The sequence below is a fragment of the Macrobrachium rosenbergii genome, chromosome 6 (assembly GCF_040412425.1).
Source record: "Macrobrachium rosenbergii isolate ZJJX-2024 chromosome 6, ASM4041242v1, whole genome shotgun sequence".
In the NCBI taxonomy this organism is placed as follows: Eukaryota; Metazoa; Arthropoda; class Malacostraca; order Decapoda; family Palaemonidae; genus Macrobrachium; species Macrobrachium rosenbergii.
Genome location: NC_089746.1, coordinates 1,540,001 through 1,560,910, shown reverse-complemented (window position 1 = coordinate 1,560,910; position 20,910 = coordinate 1,540,001). Strand labels below are relative to the sequence as shown.

Sequence of the window (20,910 nt, the reverse complement as noted above, 5' to 3'; positions counted from 1 at the left end):
TCTTGAGGAGCTTCAGGGGAATCCTCAGGATCCATGAAATTTCCTGGTCAATTTTCGTCTCGGATTTTTCTTTTCATCTTTCATCTTTTCACGGACTCCTCTATATACTGAAGTGTAGTTTCATTGTAAACTAGTATGGCCAATAAGATATTCATTAGATAGTAACTGAAACTGCTGTCGGCATTATGCCACATGCACACTGGCATTCAATGAAAATTACCAGAGATCGACAGTGTGTTTTTTGGTGTTTTTATATATATATATATATATATATATATATATATATATATATATATATATATATATATATATATATATATATATACATACATACATACATACATACTATATACAGGTATGCACCGCCAATCATCTTTCCTGTGCTTTATGTTGCACAAACCTTATTCCTTTATCCATTTAATGTTATTTCATTGCATTATGCATGCTCAGTCCTCATTACTTCTGCTTTGCTTATTTTATCTTGAGTCTGATCTCATAAGATATACGATGCATTCTGTTAATAGAGCTTTGTAAACCTTGTAGTATTTTCTGATAAAAACAGTATCATTTGCTTAAGTCTATCGAGTTTACTCCAAATTGAACCTCCCCTTCCATCTATGACCACTTTTTCCATTATAAAACCTATTAGATGGTCAAACAGCCAAGTCGAAAGCACTTGTCCTTGAAGCCCCCACTACTCGGCTGAATAGACTTGACAGGACCCAATCAACAGGAACTTTGCCTCTGCTTCGTTCACGGACAGTTTCAGTTAGTTTAACATATTTAATAGGAATGCCGTAATGAACACTGTCAAATGCCTTCTTGTACTCATCAAAAGCCATCAGAAGGGGATTTGCACGTTCTACACGATGCTGCACATTATTTCTCAACTTAAATATTGATTTATGCAATTGGGGCCTTTTCTAAAACCAGCATGTTCATCTCGAACTTTTCATCAAGTTGTCTCTCCACCCTATTAAGAATGAATAAAGCATGACTATAGTTTTCACAATCAATCAGGCTGCCTTTCTTTGGTACCTCATGTATGAATTCCATTTCTCAATCATCAAGGTTTGTTCCTCATTCTATTTTCTACAAAACAGTCTAGTTTGTATATGAGGTTTCCTTCCAGTTTCAGCTAAAATGATCTCTGCAGTGTTTCCATCATAATCTGGTGTTTCCCATCCCCTAAATTTCTTTATTATTGATTCCTCTACAAAAACCTTTAATGCGTTCACAAGTGCATTCGTGTCTTTGTCAGACTCACCCAAATGATCAAACTCTTATCTCTTTTCAGGACATAAAAATTTTCTCCCAAGCATTACCTTTCTTCTTCTGACAGGTATTTTTCTTGTTTAAAAATCTCCCATAGATATTTCAATAGTCTTGTGGGCTACAGCCTACTTGTCCAAATATTCTCTCTTATCCCTTCTTGATCTTTGTTTAACGCAACTGTCTAGACTTGGGTGCTTAGCACGATCAACTTGAGCCCTTCATCTGCCCTCAGAAATTTGTCTACATTTATCTTTTGCTTTTGTCTATTCTTTACTCTATCCAAGGTTTCATCCGATATCATAGGTGCCCTTATTGCTGCCCTGTATCCTGGTAGGCCTACTTCTGTGACAGCAGACTGATATACAGTCTTATCATAATATGGTTTGTAGAACTGCGAGTCTACACTTGTCCTTGAAGCATCCTGATGTTCACTTCCAAGAAGCTGCACTGAATCAAACTTACATACTCTGTCGACTTTTTTGTTGGGGGCTGTTAATTTCAGCGTTGCAGTCGCCAGTTGGTGGTCGCTGCCGACATCCGTCCTTGTATAGATCTTCACATTCCTCAGTGTTCTTTTTCTCTTTTAATTAATAGTTATTTGATGTATATGGCTTCTAACTTCCACCTGGAGATGTCCAAGAGTTTTTATGGAAGTCCTTTGGTTGGGAAAGTGTACCTCCAATTACCACATTATCTGCAGCACAAAAAGTAATAAACTGCACCACATTTTTGTTTGCAGTTCCTCCCGACACATCCTTGCCTATTACATCCTCCATACTTTCCATATTCCTACTAACTTTTGCATTCACATTACCAAAAAGAATTCTCTTAACTATCTGGTACTTCATCGGCAACATTCTATAGTTCTATATAAAATTCATCCTTTATTTCTTTGGAGAGTTCATTCATTGGTGTTTAGCACACTACAATATTCACGTAGCACTGTCTTGATGTAAAACTTACAGGCAGTAATCTACAGTTCATGGGTCTCCACTCGGCCAGTGCCATTTCTGCATTTGAAATATTGCTCATGCCTACTACTATACCCATTCCATCTGCTCTTCCTGAATGAATATGTACATTACCTCCTCCCAGTCTCTCTTTTCCCATTCCAGTGTGCCAATGTTCACATATGGCTAAAATTCCCAATATCTCTTGAATGGATTTTCTACCAATTTAATTCAAGTTTTACTGTCCACTTTCCTATTTTTAACTACACCTTGCAAGTCTGTTGATCCAGAAGGATATGCACTTCTTGTAGCATCCCCTGGGTATATGGCAAATGGCTGATGTACTATCAAGTTGTCACCAGCTGCGTAGCGATATCACGCAAAATAAACTCATGTATAAGGTTAACTAGGTATCACGAGTGAAAATCACTCTATGCAGAGTTATTAATACGGTTGGTAATTTCTTTTCATAACCTACATCAATACTGCTTTCTCCCTAACAGGGCTCTGAACTTTGATAAGACCCTCTTCAAGATCATCTTAGAGGTGAAAGATGAAGGTTTCGGGGCCGGCTTCCATAACCCAACTTCCTTTGCCTGCGCGTATTCCTGAGCCTTCAGAAAACTCATGTATTGTTTTACATACTGACGATCGTCAAATAGGTTCATGTCCATGGGAGCTGTCAGGGCGAGCCCGGTCCTTAGAAGACGTCTATTCATACTTCTATGAAACAACTGAAATAAGAATTAAGCGTTAATTATTAGTCTTTGGTTACTAAACGAAGACATGACTACTATTTCTTAAGTACAGTAATATATTTAGGCTACCTCACACAGCTTGTTGAAGACCAAGCTTAGTAAACAAAAAATAAAATTAGCATCATATATCGGAACACATGTATGCCCAAAATGCACATCTGTTCCAGAAGGGGCTAGCTGTCGTAAACTGGGTGTTAGGCGTATATAACGCCCACAAGAGATTCAATTGATCCTGTTACATACATCGGATTTTAAAAACAAGCTACTGCAGGTACACAAAATGAGAGGCAAAACCTACCACAACCCTTTCTTCCCGATGGAACGATGACCGTCAAGTGCTTTTAAATGTGGCTGAAAAGTTGATCTTGAATCCATTAAATGAGCACCTTACCCTAGAATCATGCTTACAAAATTCTTGTAGGAAACAATGAGGTACTGTGGATGTCTTTAGATCTAGACTCTAGAGTGACATCCAAGCTAACCTTGGTGATGGACATGAGGCCAAATTCTGTTCTTTGTTAGTAATGTGATTGTCATTGATAATATAATTTCACTATTAGCCTCTATCTCTTATTGGTGAAAAAAAAATGGATACTAATGACATTTCAAACGGTTTTGCACTTCGTCAGTGATATGATTGTTAATTTATTGATATATTTAGCTGTTATTTTTAGTAGATTCCATTCTTTAATAGCATTACGATTGCTATCAATGGTATTTCTAATGGCATCTATTCTTTTCAGTGATAAAATGGTATTGATGGTATTTTAGTAGCTTCTGCTCTATTACTGACAATTTCTGATAACATTTAAGTAGCATCATTTCTTTACAAGTGACACGATTCCAGTGGATGGTATTTTCAGTAGCCTCTACTCTTTATTAGTGACATTCTTTATTAGGGTCAGAGTAGTTCAAGCTGCACTCATGGCTTGATAAATCCTGCAAATACCATCCACTGGAATCATACCACTTGTAAAGAAATGATGCTACTTAAATGTTATCAGAAATTATTGTCACTAATAAAGAGGAGAAGCTACTAAAATACCATCAATACCATTTTATCACTGAAAAGAATAGACGCCATTAGAAACACCATTAATAGCAATCGTAATGCTATTAAAGAATGGAATCTACTGGAAAGATGATCTTACCATCCCTGCGAACTATCAATGGGGTGATCTGGCGAGCCCATTGGTCTACCTGTTGAGTCCTCCCCAGCCCATGCCTGGTATTCCCTGATCCTGGCCTGGGTAGAGGGGCTAGGGCCATGATCATGTGTTTCTAGGACAGTAAGTTCCAATGTCACTCATGAGCAGTTTTTAAACCTTGAGATGGTTAGTGATACTAATCTGTTCTACATTAATGACATGATTGTTACTGATATTTTTTAGCAGCCTCTGCTCCTTATTAGATGCATGATTATTTTTGTTGATATTTCAGTAGTTCCTCTTCTATATTAGTGTCATGACTCACAGATACTATTTCAATACCTTCACTACTTTATTAGTAACATGGTTGACGTCAATTTTAGTAGTCATAAATCAATCAACCAACCATTGAAGCACACCACCTTATGGTTGACGCTGAAAAGGCCAAAGTAATGACACTTAAACCGAAAAGATTAATTAACTATGGCGATCCCGAACTGTACATGGATAAAGAGAAGTTGGAAGTCCTCTAGTTTTTCAAATACTATAGTCAGTGTCAGCTGATGTTGTCATCATTAACATTTTGTCATGGCAGCATTGCTCATGATATCAGCTGCTGATTAGCCTAAGTCCATCTTATTCGAATGTAATCAAATTGACTTTGAATTCCTATCAAAGCACATATTTTTATGGAAGACAGAATTATACACAAAAAGTGCAAAAATAACTTTAATGATACATATATCCTTTTGAGTTATTACAGATATATCCGGGCCATAACGATATAAAGTACCAGTAAGAAATACTGATAGAATATAACAGAATATAGAATTTAGGCCAAATGGCCAAGCACTGGGACCTATGAGGTCATTCAGCGGTGAAACGGAAATTGACAGTGAAAAGAAAGGTGTATCAGGAGGAAAATCTCGCAGTTGCACAATGAAACAATTGCTAGGAGAGGGTGGAGAGTAAGATGGAAGAAAGAGAATATGAACGGAGGTACAGGAAAAGGAATGAAAGTAGTTGCAGCTAGGGGCTGAAGGGACGCTGTGAAAAACCATAAGTAATGGTTACAGTACACCACATGAGGAGCACTGTCGGCACTATCCCCCTACGGAGAGATAAACGCATACAAACAACTGGCGAAGGAGGAGGATCGCGGGAAATTAATTTGACTTTCGGATTCAGAGCTTCAGCTGAAACCAAACCACTATCGCTATGTGGCATCTGTGCTAATATGTTGTAAAATTTCTTGTTTTTAATAAACAAAATATATATTACAAAAGCATCCTACAAAATGTATGACACTACTATAACATGCCAAAGAACTTGACCTGCATTCCTCACAGTCACCAGTTTATTGACTACTAACCCAGAAAACTTTATAACCATCGTTGAGCTCTGACTTAGTGTAACGGTCAATTAATTTTGCTCAAACTGATAACATTACGAGTGGGCAAGGCTGTTGTGAGGTAAAATCCGCAGAGGCCTACTAAAGACAGCAAAAGTATTTGTTAAGGGCATACAATACCCTCTGACACAAACATATTTATAAAAAAAATATTCAATACTTCACCTTAATACTTTCAGGGTACAATTATAATACCATTGCCAACTTTATGTGAGTATAAAAACGTGATGTGTCCGTCCTTTGATCAGGACGATGCACGAACACCAATATTAGATGCAGAATGCTTCAACAACAATGTAAGTTTCCAAGACCTTTGCTTCTTTTAACAAACTGATATGCCGAATGTCACAAACTCTTTTGATTGCCTGCCTATTCAGTCCTTGCTTTGCCGAAGGTTTCCTCTTCTCAGATGTGACAGGATCAGTATTCTTCCTTTTAATGCGCACATTCAGCTCAAAAGAATACCTGGTAAGTCATTCGTGTCATTTTACATTTGATGATTAAATTTTCGTTTACACTTTGAAATGTGTTCAATTAGTTAGGATAACATTTCACTGAGGAGTATGATGATATTCCACAGGGGAACATGGCTGCCATCACGTCGCCTCCAATTCAGTGCTGCCCTTTATCTATTGCTAAACAAAATGGCATCTAATATATTTGAATAGCATAATCATTTTACTGTCTTTTCCTAGGTACCATGTTTATGATTCCAGTCATTTACAAAAATGTGAAAGAGCACAAAAAGTCTAGAAATTCATTACTTAATTATATGAATTTTTGGTTGAATTTAGTGACTGGTCATGTAAAGTCCCCGCTAAATGGGTTTTCTGTGAAGAACCTCCAGTTTTCTACGGTGCCTTTTCGCCTGACCTTAGGTCAGGGTAATCAGCCCTATTTGTACTATGTAATTGTATATTCATTACCTATCCATTTTTGCCCTTGTATATTGTGTATGTATCAGAATCTCTTTGTGTTTAATTTACTATTTTTATTTGTCACGTTGTCTGTATGTACCTGTCTTGTTTGCATAGTGAATAATTGACCTCGGGTCACTTGTATGTCTTTGTACTGATGTCCGCATGCCGCTTTATAAGTGGGCTGCTTTTTCAATAAACTAGCAGTACTTGTCTACCTGCTCTTTCTTTCGTACCCTCTCACAGTAATGGCCAGGCGCTGCCAGCAGCATGTGTAGAAGGTTGGCAGTGGGGAAGGGGTACTTGAGAAAACGCAAACTTTCGTTGAACCTCACTCAGAGGTGATACACATTATCGAAAGGATATTCCGTGCAGAAGGGCTTTCCACACATCATTAGTGATCTGAAGCGTATTTACTAGGCAAGGGAACAGTGGAGTGATGTAAGTTAAAGACTGTTTCATCTGTCTGGCAGTTCAAGGCTTTTGTTTTTCTGCAAGAGGTGAATGAAGTTATTGCAGAATGATGGCTGAAGAACAGCTTTTGAAGGGCAAACCCTCGTCTCATGTACCAAAAGTCTGGCCCTCAGTTACAGTGGGCATAAAATCTCGAATAAAAAGAATAAAATTATGCAGAATCCATGAATAACTAAATTAATGTATAAAAAACGATGTTTGAATTTGGAAGAAGATTTACAAGGGGGTTAAGTAATAATTACGTTGCCTCTAAGGAATACATGCTACTGCACTGGATATATAGAGCAACACAAAATATCTACAAGTCCCCGGGCAACTTCCATTACCCAACAGTGGTTGTAGCAAAAGTTCCAGGTTACCTTAGTGGGCCTGACCCAAGCATTCAGAAGGTCGCTCTGCTGGTCATGAGACACGATGGTAAACCAAACTCTCTGCTCCGTCAGCTCTCTCTTCACGAAGGTGAAATCCGCTTTCGCTGATCTGCAAAAAGTTTCTTTTTTGGTTCAAATTGGAAGACATTTGTTTGAAAGACAAGTTTGTATTTAACAAATACTAAAATAACTCAAAAAAGAAACTGATATTTGTGGATATATAAAGCCATTGTCTTTGTACATTACATTTCGACAGAGGATGAAGATATTTATTATCAGAAATTGATTTACCTCATGTCTTAGGTGTGCTGACAAAATGCTGATGGACATAATGCCGACGGACAAAATGTCGATGGGCAAAATAACCTATGTCCAAAGGGGACAAAATGTCAACGGAATAAATGAAAACTTTATAAAGAACATGACATGAATGATGGTAGGTTTGGTACCCAAAAGCCATAATTGATAAAAATTGTATCAATAAGCACAAAATTTATTCATGAAAAAACATAATTAATTAAAACTTTATCAACGATACAAGTGTTACAAATTAGAGCAACTGCTGTTAAGAACATGACATCAATGAAGATAGGTTTGAAAAACAAGACATAATTGATAAAAATTGTATCAATAAGCACAAAATTTATTTAAATTTTATCAACAATACAAGTGTTACAAATGATGTGCAACTACTGTTAAGAACTGTCTCCCTTGATCTGGATTATAATTTGGGACTAGGTTCTTTCACCTCTGGTTGGTTCTAATACATTTTAGGTTTTGCCTTCCAATTTCTTTCCCCTGAGTTAATTGAGATAACATTTCTGCATTTGCTTGTTCTTTTTTAATTTTTTAACTAATTGTTCTAAAGATGCATGCTTTATAACCATTATCCTTTGAAAAGCATTATGCCACCCTTTGACCGCATTATTTGTGCGTGGAAGGCATTTTCGACATGATTATCATTGCATTTCAGAACAGGGTTTACGTCGTCACCACGCTGGACTACAGCTAACCAAGTCGCTTCAAAACAGATAAAAATTCATCTAGCACAGATTCTACTTCATCCGCTAGAGAAGCAAGAAGCTCATCCAATAAACGATATACGCAGTCAGAAGGAGCAAATGCCAATGCTTGACAGTGCTTCATGATGAAAGCATTCCTGGTTTCCATATACCAGGACTGTAAGCCAACCAACTCGATTTTGTGCCAAAGGCATTGGCAAAATGAAAAAATATCCATAAATAAAAGTAGTTGGAAATGTCTTCTTTATACTATTAATAGCGGCTCTCTCGAAATCAACACTGATTGAGGTTGGGTTCAGATTGCGGTCTTTTAAAAAATTATAAATAAACTCATAAGTTTGCTCATCCTTCTTGCTAGTAAGGCAATACACCACTGGTAGGGTTTGTTATCTGTAACAAGGGCATAAATGGTATACAATTGCTTCCCTAAAGGAGGTTGTAAAGTCCCCGCTCAACAGGTTTTCTGTAGTGAACCTCCTGTTTTCTACGATGCCTTTCCCACAAGCTTAGGTCACGCTAAATAGCCACATTTTTATCTATGTAAAAACGTATCTGTTATTGATTCATTTGTGCCTGTTTACGTTGTACATGTGTCAGAACATTATTGTGTCAATTCTTTTAATTTTATCTTTACATGTTATTTGTATTTATCTGTCCTGTTTCACATTGAGAACAATTGACCTCGGGTCACCTGTATCCTACTGTATGCCTTTGTATGACGCCCGCATGCCGCTTTTCTGAGTCCAGTCCCGTGTCAGCCGGTGAAATTCCATTACAGCATGAATTTCTAGGTATAACAATGCTAGATATACCAGAGAAAAAGAGCTTTCAGGAAAGCTGGGGTTACTACCCCGTCGAGCGTCTTCTAGGAAGGCGTCGGTATAAAGAAGGGTGAGTGAAATATCACTACCACGGAAACCTACTCGAAAGATCTCTCCCTACCAAAATCCCCGGAACAGAGCGGTGAGCCGTTATAGCCCCCGCACTCAACACCCGCCAGGACGGCGACACCAGCGCCACCTACCTCATTCCATTTTCTAGCACGTGACAAATCCGTTTCTTTTGTGTGCTCGTCTCTCTTATTTGGATTATTTTCTGCATCTACGATGGCATCGAGCACCTTTTCCATCTCTAAGTTAAGTACCATCTTCTTGTGGGGTTTTTGTTCTGTTTTTTGGCTGTTTTGGTCTCGTATTTTCATAAATATTGAGATCTTATTATGACGCCACGGCGTCCCCAGCCAGCCATGTCGACCTTTGAGGCGACTCCTTCTGTTCTTTCAGTTGGAGTTGTCTCCTCGTCGTTATAGATAGATTTTGACCCCTTGGTTCCCTTCCTGGTGGTTCCTTGCGGTGGCTCCCCCCTTTTTGTTTATGAATTACATTTTCATTGGCCTACTCGGCCTTTATTGGGAGTGATGCCCGTCCAAGTAACCCCCCAGGTTGGGTTCCTTTTATTTTTGGTCTCAAGTAGGCTAATTATTTTATGCTTGAAGATGGTGCTCTCTTTTTATTTTTTAGTTTATTTATTTTAATTGTTTTAAGTTTTGTTGTTTACCTCTGGTGGTAGCGGCAGCCTCAAATCTAACCGCTTTCCCGAGGTAGGCTACGCTCCCTATTGAGCACATTTTGGTTTTAATTCTTTATGTGTGATGGTATTTTGTGGTGTAGGCTTGTTTGCTTCCATCCCCTTGCCCTGGGTGTGGAGATCAGGTTGAGGGAGTTTTGTTGCTGTTTCCTCCGGGTCGTTTTTCAGTGGGCAGAGTGAGCCCCTTAGTTCTCTTCCTCCATTTGGGGGAATCGAGTTCTTTGGATGTGTTTCCTCTAGGCTAGTCGCCTCCTTGCCCCCCTTCTCGATCCCGGTTGGCTCTCGGCACAAAATTTCTCTCCCTGTTGCTTCCTCCTCCCTTCTGCACTCCTCCCTTTTTCCTAGCCTATACTAGGTTAGGTCCATATTAGGCTTCGCCTAGGAAGGAGTCGGGCTTCGGGTTGTGTAGCTCCCAGTCAGTAGGCTACCCTTCCAAGTTTCATTTTCTTGGAGGGATGGATGCAGTTGAGCGGGTGATATGTTTCTCCCTGTCTCCTGTTCCCTTCCTGGTAGCCTACTTCTCTCCCCTGCTCCACCCCCCCCCCCCCTCCCCCCCAGCCTTGCTCTACTCGTGCGGGTGACGCTAGATGGCGTTTTCTCCGAGTTCAGGGACTCCTCCTATTGGTAGAGGGATTCGCTCCCTCCCATACCGTCCCTAGCTTCGCTGTGTTGGGGTTGGTGGTTTGTTTGCTCGAACGTGTTCGAGTCACTATCCCATACCTCTCGTCTCCCCGTCGGGTTACGTAGATAGGGTAAAATGTAATTGCTCCGTCTTATGTTATGAACATTGAGCACTTTACCCGTCTTGTTTCTCCGGCGGGAAGTAAGGGCGGAAGGTTTTACATCATGTAAGGAGCGGACCCCTCCGGTCTCCGGAGTTTTACCATCACTTTTATTATTATTATTTTATTTTTTCATTAATTTTAGATAAATCTGTTTATCTACAGGAGTACGCTCTTTATTTATTTATTTTATATTCGTGAGTCCGGTCCTACACCAGGGGCTCCGCCGTTATTTTTCTGGCAGCCCTTATGGTTAGTTCCTGGTTTCTCGTTCCTTCATTCCCGGAGTCCTCCGGGTCTGAAAGCCCTTACCTTCCACTCTGTGCATTTAGAGCTTATTGGCCCAGTTTATGATAAGGGAGTTCTTCTCCGCCGGAGTATTCCGGTTATAGTTGAGTTTCCCGGCCTTGCCGGCTTTAGATTGCTTAGAGTGTGAGGTTCATGTACTTTTCTACTTACAGACTGTTCGCTGTGAGGAGCCGGGGTGTACCGCCTCCCTTCAACAACCCTACGGGCACGTAGTATGCCGGACCCACGCTGGTTGTGCGGTCCGACTTGACGACCTGGTTGTTTGGCACCCCGATGGTTGTGAGGTTTGCTTTGCTCTCTGCTCAACCGTCCAGGATGAGTCGGTAAGTGACAGTCTTTTTCCCCCGTTTTATGCTCCTCATATTGTATATTGTTTAGAGGTTCCCGGTCTGGCTTTTTCGTTCTTAACTAATTGCTGGTTTCCTTACAGGCGGACGAAGCTTCCAAGAAGTCTGCCTTGGAATCCCTCCGGGCCTGGGTGGCTGGGTTCGGCAGGAATGTTCCGTCGGGGAAGCCCTACGTCCTCGACGCCAGGTTGAGGGACTTGCTTTACCCCGGCGCACGGGTGGCGGCTGCAGTGCCTGAAGATCTTGCCACCCCAATCATCCAGCAAATCTGGGATGCGACCCAGCCACCCCAAGTGGATATCCTCTATGCTGAGGTCTCGGAGGATGTAGCCGCCTTGGATCTCAACCTGGAACCAATGAATACAGAGCCGGACCAGGTGGTAAGTGGTGAGGTAAGTGAGGTTGTTGGGGCGGGCCCCCTCTGTTTGACTCCCCTGCTTCATCCAGTATCTTCCTTTGCAGGTTTGTGAAGTCTTCCTCCTTGGGTGATAGAGCTCCATCTGCTATCCCCAAGTTGAAGTTGAAGACTTCATGGAAGGCGAAGGGCTACAAGTCCTCGACTTCCAGAAGGCATCGCCTTCTTCCCCGTCGAAGGCTAAGGTTTCAGGACCTGTAGCCTCCGGGAGCAAGTCTGGTTCCTCCAGCAAAGGCGCGAGTAAGAGGGCTGCAAAACCAAGCCCTCCTCGCCAGCCTGCTTTTGATGCAGAGGCCTTTGCCAATCAACTTTATAAAAAGTTTACGGAGGACCTAGATTCCAGATTTGAAAAGATAACTGAGAAGTTGGCCAGTCATGATAACATACTGGCAGGTATGGCTCGCCCACCCCCAGCCGAACCACAGTATGTTATCCCCGACACTGCGGACCTCCCGCCGTTCGATGTCGGTAACCCTTGGCGCTTCGCACTCCGGGCCATCCAACATGATGGCAAGCTTACAGTTGAGGGTCTTGGCACGAGACGGTTGGAGGAATTGGAGTTCTTCCCCCCCGATCTCTTGCCCCCTTACCCAGGCTTCGTGAGGCTCACAGAAGAAGCTTGGATTCGGTCAGACAAGGTTCCTAGGGAGACTGTCATCGTCCCTAGGGACCAAGCTCAGTCGGCTCTCCTGCGCACTCTGACGGAGTGGCAGGCAGAAAACACGAAGTTGACCCCTTTCAAGGGCAACTTTACGATGTTCGCCCTGGGAGAAGACCTTCCCACCCCTTGCTTGGACAAAGTCGCTCTGGCTACGGCCCGAGCATGCTTCGATGGTAATCCGTTACCACAGTTAAGGGAAACAGACCCTACTTCCCTGGTATTCCCAGGAAGTAATGAGTTCTGGGTGGACGCCCCGTCCACTTTCACTGTCGGGAAGCTGGACCCCCTCTGCGCTTCCACGCAATTTAGTGAGCAGCTCCCAAGCTGCCGGAATCCTTATTGAAGGCGGAGTTTGAGGCCCGGACTAAGTTAGCCCGGTCCTTGAGCTCTGGCTGCCTTACAGAAGCTACTGCCGTCTCCTGCTCGGACGAGCCATTTTTCCAAGTTCTGGCTAAGTCTTTCCTGGCGAGCTTCCAGTCGGACTTGTATGAGTTCATCATGGCCAGACTGGAATGCAGGAAGTTCATCTTTGCCGATGCTACTATCCGCCACGAGCCTAACAAGCTCGTTAAAAGCTCGATCTGGGGACCTAACCTCTTCCCTGAAGACGAGGTCACAAAGCGTTATGGCCGAGGCTACGGGCCAATCAGAGTCTGCGCTCTCGCTGGGGCATTTCCGCCTATAAGCGCAAGACCCCAGAATCGGCCAGCCCCCAGACGAGAGGAGGCAAACGCTTCAGGAGGCATAAGAGACCCCATCAGGCGGTAGTCCAAGCCGTCCCGGTCTCGGCAGTAGCCCAGCCTTCTACCTCCAAGGCTCACCCCAACAATACGTGCTGGTCCAACCAGCTGCACCCTCTTATGTGGCTTCACCAGCATACAACCCCACATATGAGGGCCGTGGTTACTTTCACGGCCTCAATAGGGTTGCAAGAGGAGGAAGAGGCAAAGTCCCCCCATAGAGGAAAGCCCAACACCACCCCAAGGGGAAGGCCTGGACGTGGTAGGGGGAATAAACCCGCTCCCTCCCACTGAGAGAACCCAGGTAGGCGGTCGCCTGTATTGGTTCAGGGACCAATGGACCTTCAGCCCTTGGGCACACAGCATTGTGTCCAAAGGTCTAGGGTGGAGCTGGATCAAGAACCCTCCTCCTCTAACCAGATTTTACCAGCCACCCACATCAATCCTGCAGGATTACGTAACAGAATTGCTCAACAAACGAGCAATAAAGAAAGTAAGGCACCTAAAGTTTCAAGGCAGGTTATTCACTGTTCCCAAAAAGACTCCGATCAGCAAAGAGTGATCCTGGATCTGTCGCGTCTAAATCTCTACATAAAATGCGACAAATTTTCGCATGCTTACGGTAGCTCTCAGGCACGGACTCTACTTCGCGTGGAGCCGTCACCACCTCTATCGATCTTTCAGACGCTTATTATCACGTCCCGATTGCGCGGAACTTCTCTCAGTTCCTCGGTTTCAGACTCGGGAATCAAGCCTACTCCTTCAGGGTCATGCCCTTCGGTCTGAACATTGCGCCCAGGGTATTCACCAAGCTGGCGGACACGGTAGTACAACAGCTCCGGTCTCGAGGGATATCCCTAGCAGCGTACCTAGACGATTGGATAATTTGGGCACCAACTGTTCCGGAGTGTCAGAAGGCTACGTCCATAGTCATCAATTTCCTGGAGTCGCTAGGTTTTCAGCTGAACAGAGAGAAGTCCCGCCTGACTCCGGAGTCCCGGTTTCAGTGGCTGGGTCTCCAGTGGGATCTGTCCTCTCACACGTTATCTCTCCCGCCTCCCAAGAGGAAAGAGATAGCATCTCTCACCAGGAGATTCCTCAAAAATCCATCAGCATCCCGCCGATCCCAAGAAAGAGTCCTTGGGTCTCTTCAATTTGCCTCAGTGACAGACCTGCTCTTAAAAGCGAAATTAAAAGACATAAACAGAGTGTGGCGGAGTCGAGCAAATGTCAAGCTCAGAGACAAGGTCTCCTCTATCCCTCGAATCTTAAAGACAAGACTGCAGCCTTGGACCACAGTCAGAGGCCTGTCCAAAACAGTTCCGCTTCAATTTCCCCCTCCGGCACTAGTTGTCCACACAGACGCTTCCCTAAGCGGCTGGGGGGGATATTCACCAAAACAGAAAGTACAAGGAACGTGGTCCACAATGTTTCAGCAGTTCCATATAAATACCCTGGAAGCTATGGCGGTCTTTCTAACTCTGAAGAAAATCCGCCCCCCCAACCGGATTCATATCAGGCTGGTGTTGGACAGCGCAGTGGTAGTTCATTGCATCAACAGGGGCGGCTCCAAATCAGGTCGAGTAAACCAAGTAATGGTTGCTATCTTCTCCCTGGCGAACAAGCACGGCTGGCACCTGTCAGCCACCCACCTAGCGCAGGGTGCGAACGTGGTGGCGGATTCCCTGTCCAGGACTACCCCGTTGGAGACGGAGTGGTCCCTGGACGTGGAATCTTTCAAATGGATTTGCCGCCGGGTTCCGGGCCTCCAAGTGGATCTGTTCGCAACGGAGAGCAACTTCAAGCTCCCCTGTTACGTGGCCCCCAACCTGGACCCTCAGGCGTTCGCCACAGACGCAATGACAGTAGATTGGAACAATTGGGAGAAGATTTATCTGTTCCTCCAATAAATTTACTGCTGAAAGTATTACACAAACTCAGGACATTCAAGGGTCAACCAGCCCTAGTAGCCCCTACTGGCCGAAGAGCAATTGGTTCCCTCTCCTTCAGGAACTGGGATTACGGAGTCTTCGGATTCCCAAGCCCATTCTGACTCCCAGACAGTACAAACCAAGACTGTGTCAGCTTCCTCAAGGATTCAGAATGCCCTAGTTTTATGGACTTTATAAAATTCGCAGCCCAAAAAGGAGCGAACATTGACCCTGTCAACACTCTGTTTTTAGAATCAGATAAAAGAGATTCTACTCTTAGACAGTATGACTCAGCAGTCAAAAAAATTAGCCTCCTTCCTGAAAGCATCTGAAGCCAAAATCATGACGACTAATTTAGGAGTTTCCTTCTTTAGATCACTGTTTGAAAAAGGCCTTGCTCCAGCCACTATTACCACAGTCAAGTCTGCATTGAAGAAAGTATTTCTTTACTGGCTTTAAAATCGACCTTACAGATTCCTATTTTTCATCCATCCCCAGAGCATGCGCTCGTCTGAGACCAGTATCACGTCCACATTCTGTTACGTGGTTTCTCAATGACGTCCTTAAGTTAGCATCAGAGTTGGATAACTTTCATTGCTCTTATCAGGATCTGTTAAGGAAGACATTATTTTTGATTAGCTTGGCTTCAGGTGCTAGAATCTCAGAGCTGTCGGCTCTCACTAGAGGTGATAATTTTGTGAACTTCCTCCCGTCTGGAGAGGTCCTCCTTTCCCCTGACCCTAGATTTTTAGCTAAGAACGAAGACCCACAGGACAGGTGGTCTCCTTGGAAGGTGGTGCCCCTTCCTCAAGACCAGTCTTTATGTCCAGTTTATACACTTAAATCTTACCTTTTAAGAACTCCACAGAGTAAGTCGGGTCCTCTTTTTATCAGGGAGAAAGGTGGTACTCTTTCACTGAATGCTATAAGACAACAAATTCTGTATTTCATTAAACAGGCCAACCCAGATTCAGTTCCTAAAGTTCATGATATTCGAGCAGTTGCTACTTCTATTAATTACTTTCATAATATGGACTTCTCAGAGTTATCTAAATTTACGGGTTGGAAATCACCTCTAGTGTTTAAACGCCACTATTTTTAAAATCGCTCGAAGCCCTGAAATATTCTACAATAGCAGTGGGAAGTGTCATCTCCCACCTTAACTAATCATTTCCTTATCCTTTCCTTTTCCCCCCCGCCCGCCTGCCTCATTTACTTCTCTGCTTATTCTCCTGGTTGATTATGCCTCACTGCCTGGCCCTCATATTGATGTATCTTGTATCTACTGATGGAAAAGTGTAATCTGACATGCCATGATTGTTTTTCTTATGGGGTACTGGACAGATTTTTATTTGGCTCCACGTACCCCAGATATATGTATATATTAATTTTCATTGATCTTGTCTCTTACGTGTTTAGCCTAAGTTTACGTGTATAGTATTAAGGTTGTATTTGCATTATCTTGTGCACATTTCATGTTTCACCTAGCTTTAAGTAATTTTAAGATTTTTGGGGTTTTTTCCCCGTCGTACCGGGGACCTCCCCTTGTTTCATAGTATTAAGTTTTTTGATGTGCCTTAGATTTAGTATACCTTAGTTTTAGTATTCTTGCTACATGGAAGAGATTACTTGATTAAAATTATTTTCGTAAAATTTTGCCTTTTCTTCAGATTACCCCCTTTTTCCTTGTAGTTACAGCCTTGGCATGATTCTCTATCACTATTTCACCGGCTGACACGGGACTGAACTCAGAAAAGGGATTTTGACAAAGGAAAATCTATTTCTGAGGAAGGTCCCGTGTCACCCGGTGACCCTCCCTGGATCACCTAGTACTCCCCCTACTTGCACATGCCAAGTCTGGGGTTAGTGCTAGCATGGAATGAGGTAGGTGGCGCTGGTGTCGCCGTCCTGGCGGGTGTTGAGTGTGGGGGGCTATAACGGCTCACCGCTCTGTTCCGGGATTTTGGTAGGGAGAGATCTTTCAAGTAGGTTTCCGTGGTAGTGATATTTCACTCACCCTTCTTTATACCGACGCCTTCCTAGAAGACGCTCGACTGGGGTAGTAACCCCAGCTTTCCTGAAAGCTCTTTTTCTCTGGTATATCTAGCATTGTTATACCTAGAAATTCGTGCTGTAATGGAATTTCACCGGGTGACACGGGACCTTCCTCAGAAATAGATTTTTCCTTTGTCAAAATCCCTTTATAAGCGGCCTGCTTTCTTAATAAACTAGCAATACATTTCCACCTGCTCTCTTTTTTGCACCTCTTACAGGGGTGACCCCCGGAGTGGTTCCCGGAGCCATTAGCGGACTCATACGGTGACCTAGTCTTGGCCCATGAACTACCCCAAGATATCATATATTTTAACGGCCTAAAACACGGTGCTTTAACAAAGTGTTGGGGATGGATGGACTCGTCAGCAGATCACCAGCGTCATTAGCGGACCCACACGGCGCGGTCCAAGTGCGTATTGACACGAGTGTAACCCACTCCAAGTAAGAGTGCCAATTAAGTATGGACACGGACATTCCCTCCCCCAAGATTGGAAGTACCAACTGCCTTGGGTCCTCCTTGGGCTGAGGACCGCCCCCAGAGCCAACGGCGACCCATCCGTAGCAGAAAAAGTCTACGGGGTGCCCCTCGTAGTCCCGGGCGAACTCATCACGGGAGATCGCCACAACCTGATAGTCCAGAGGCTCCGTGACATGGTCAGAAAGTTCGCCCCCTGCCAGAGGACGTATATCGATAGGACGTCGCCTTTCACGCCTCCCGGCCTGTCCTCCACCACCCATGTTTGGCCACCTTCGTGGAACTCATCAGCTGCTGCACTACCCTGATTAGGTCCTTGACCGGCAGGGTATATGCGTCCGTGATCTGCCCACGGATCTCTGGCAGTAGCTGCCGCAGGAAGATCTCCCTCGACAGGCTGATTTCTTTGCGCCTGCCACTGCTTTCAGTTTTGGGGAGGAGGAGCAGGTCCTGGAGGGCATGCCACGTTTCCAAGAGGTTTCCCTCCTGCCGGGGGTTGAGGGTGAGGTCAAGGGCGCGGGCAGCTCTCTCGTAGACTGGCAGGGAGCAGGTCTCGACGAGAGTGGATTTTGGTTCTGGGACCGACGTCGTTAATAACCACAGGGCGATCTTCCTGTATATCTCCTCTGGAGGGCGTTGATGGCAATGTCCGCCTTCAACACCTCGTCTGTTAGGCCTGCTACCCTGAACTGCCCCTCAACCCTGTAGAACCAGGACGCTACGTTTTACCTGGTAAATGACAGCAGGCTTATGTTAAGGCCGTCTTTGGTTGGTCCGTCAGGGTAGTCATTGTGTGGGGTGCAGGTACTGGCATGGAGGTGCGCGCAGGAGGGGGTTGCAAGAGGGAGGTGTCTGCCTCCGAGAGGTTCATGGTAATTTGTACGTGGTTGAGAATGTCCGTGTCCATGCTCATTTCGTGCTCTCACTTGGGGTGTGAGGGAATACTTGTGCCAATACACGCTGAGGGAGTGTGCTGTGTGGGTCCACTAATGACGCTGGCGACCTGCCGACTAGAGTTGGTAAACGCCTGAACGCTTTGTTAGAGTGCCGTAATTAGTCCATTAGGGGCGTGGGTAAAGATCTTAGTCGCTATTTGGGTCCGTTAGTGGCTTCCGGGAACCACCGCGGGGTCACCACTGTGAGAGAGGTGCGAAATAATGAGCAGGAAGACAAGTACTGCTAGTTTATTGATGAAGCAAGCTGCTTATAAAGCAGGGTGTGGACGTCTGCATACTTCGCAGAGACAGTGGGTACAAAGATTTACAGGTGACCTGAGGTCAAACTAATTCTCTACAAAAACAGAACAGGTTCATACAGAAAACATAGTGATCAATAATGTCTGATGCATAACATAAATACTTCATTACATGTACATAAAGCATGATCATTTGGAAAGACAATAAAATATACAATTTACAATTATGGTGATAAACTTGTGTTCTGGCTGACCCCAGAACGATGTGAAGGCACCGCAGAAAATGGGATGTTCACTATAGAGAACGTGTTGAGCGGGGACTTTACAGTCTTTCCGTCCCTATCTGGCGGGAAGATATCCCATTGCTAGATACCCTCAATCAAGCCTCCAATTATACAGGATGTAACACGAGTTTATGCAAATATTTTGGGAAATGAAAGAAAGGGTAATTCTATAAAGATCTATAAAGATGTTCTATAAAGATACGCATTTTAAGGCTTTGTTTGCCAGTTAGGGTAATTGTAAAATAACTGGGTGAGGGAGGTTGTTAACCGGGGCTCGGAGTAGCCTGGGATAAGGGGTGGAGGGGATGAAGTGAATGATTATGGTTCTTTTTCCTGCAAGCAATGTCATTTTAATGATTAGCTTACAGTGGCACAGTATGGCTTTACATAACAAATAAGCAGTGTAAATGTTGCTTGGCAACATTTATTTGTGATTGTTGAATTTTAGCGCAATCTGTCCTGCTGCCTCATCGCAGAATTGTTGAATCAGGAGTCATGACTAGGCCTATGCCTATGACTGGTGTCTGATGAATGCTTTTGATGGAGAAGGAGAGATTTCTAATAATACATTTTAAATCTTTGATGGGTGTCGGATGAATAAGCCTACTTTTGATGGAGGGGAGATCCAGTTAGGATTGCTTTTTTTTTTTTTTTATCAGTGCCCAATGAATACCATTAATGGAGAGGGAGAGGGTTTCAATGATGCATACATTTTTTTTCTTTAGTTTAGTATCTACAGAATACATTTGACTAGAATGTATTTTATTCACATTAGCCTAATTGCTCCTTCCTCTCCCCCCTCCACATGCCCCTGACTACTGGACATCCTGTACACAGTCTTCCTTGCCCAGGAGCAGTACTAATGCTAAATGGAGCTCTTCGTTGGGTGAGTCGGTAGAGTTGCGGACTGTCACTCGATGGGCCGGAGTTCAATTCCCCGGCCGGCTGATGAAGAGTTAGAGGAATTTATTTCTGGTGATAGAAATTCATTTCTCTCTATACTGTGGTTCGGATTCCACAGTAAGCTGTAGGTCCCGTTGCTAAGTAACCAATTGGTTCTTAGCCACGTAAAAGTCTAATCCTTCGGGCCAGCCCTAGGAGAGCTGTTGATCAGCTCAGTGGTCTGGTAAAACAACGGTATACTTAACTTTTTTAATGCTAAATGGTTATTTTAAAATTCCCCTCACAGACAAACAAAGCCTTAAAATGCAAACAATTATAGAAAATTTTCTGCTCAAAATTACTTTTTCTTTCATTTCCTGGAATATCTGCACAAATTTGTATTACATCTGTATATATAAACTCGAAAATGTTGCCTGTGGTCAGTAGGTGTTACAGCTGGTTTTAGTAAGTGAGGAACATATATCCCTTATCAAAAATTCTGATCAGTTTGTAAATATGTAGAGATGTTCCTTCCACTCCCTTTCGCCTCTTGTGATTTCCATTTAGCCACAAATATTCAATCCCACATGAAGTAAACTATAGTTTAAGAATTTCGATAAAGCACACAAACAGACAAATTTAAGTACATTTGCTTGTTTAATATGGAAGCACTATTGAACAAAATCACCTGGGCTTTATGGTGTCGAGGCAGTACAGTACATACAAACACAGCCTACTCTTTTATAATTACAAACAAAGTGTGAAACGACCGCCTCCAGCCATTACTGTGGTGATGACTGCACTGATAAATTTCTAGAAGACTTAGGCAAAACTTGAGAAAGCATACACAAGTTGTGGGAAACATACCCTCCACATAAGTCAGAAGGTGATGTATGAAATTTCCAGCGACATAGTACAGCG

At 43.4% G+C, this 20,910-nt stretch overlaps 1 protein-coding gene across 2 annotated transcripts in view; it reads right to left on the bottom strand.

Moving 5' to 3' along the window:
* Nucleotides 1-545: 545 nt before the first annotated feature.
* The window catches only part of LOC136839105 (uncharacterized), a 153,864-nt gene continuing 133,499 nt past the window's right edge, over nt 546-20,910 (bottom strand). The window contains exons 5-6 of one of the 2 annotated variants that reach the window (XM_067104753.1): nt 7,293-7,413; nt 546-2,959 (exon numbers count right to left, since the gene is read on the bottom strand). In XM_067104753.1, coding sequence (XP_066960854.1) covers nt 7,336-7,413 — 78 coding nt within the window. In that variant the 3' untranslated portion in view covers nt 546-2,959; nt 7,293-7,335. The remainder of the gene's footprint in view (nt 2,960-7,292; nt 7,414-20,910) is intronic. The other variant, XM_067104752.1, reaches the window with a different exon arrangement.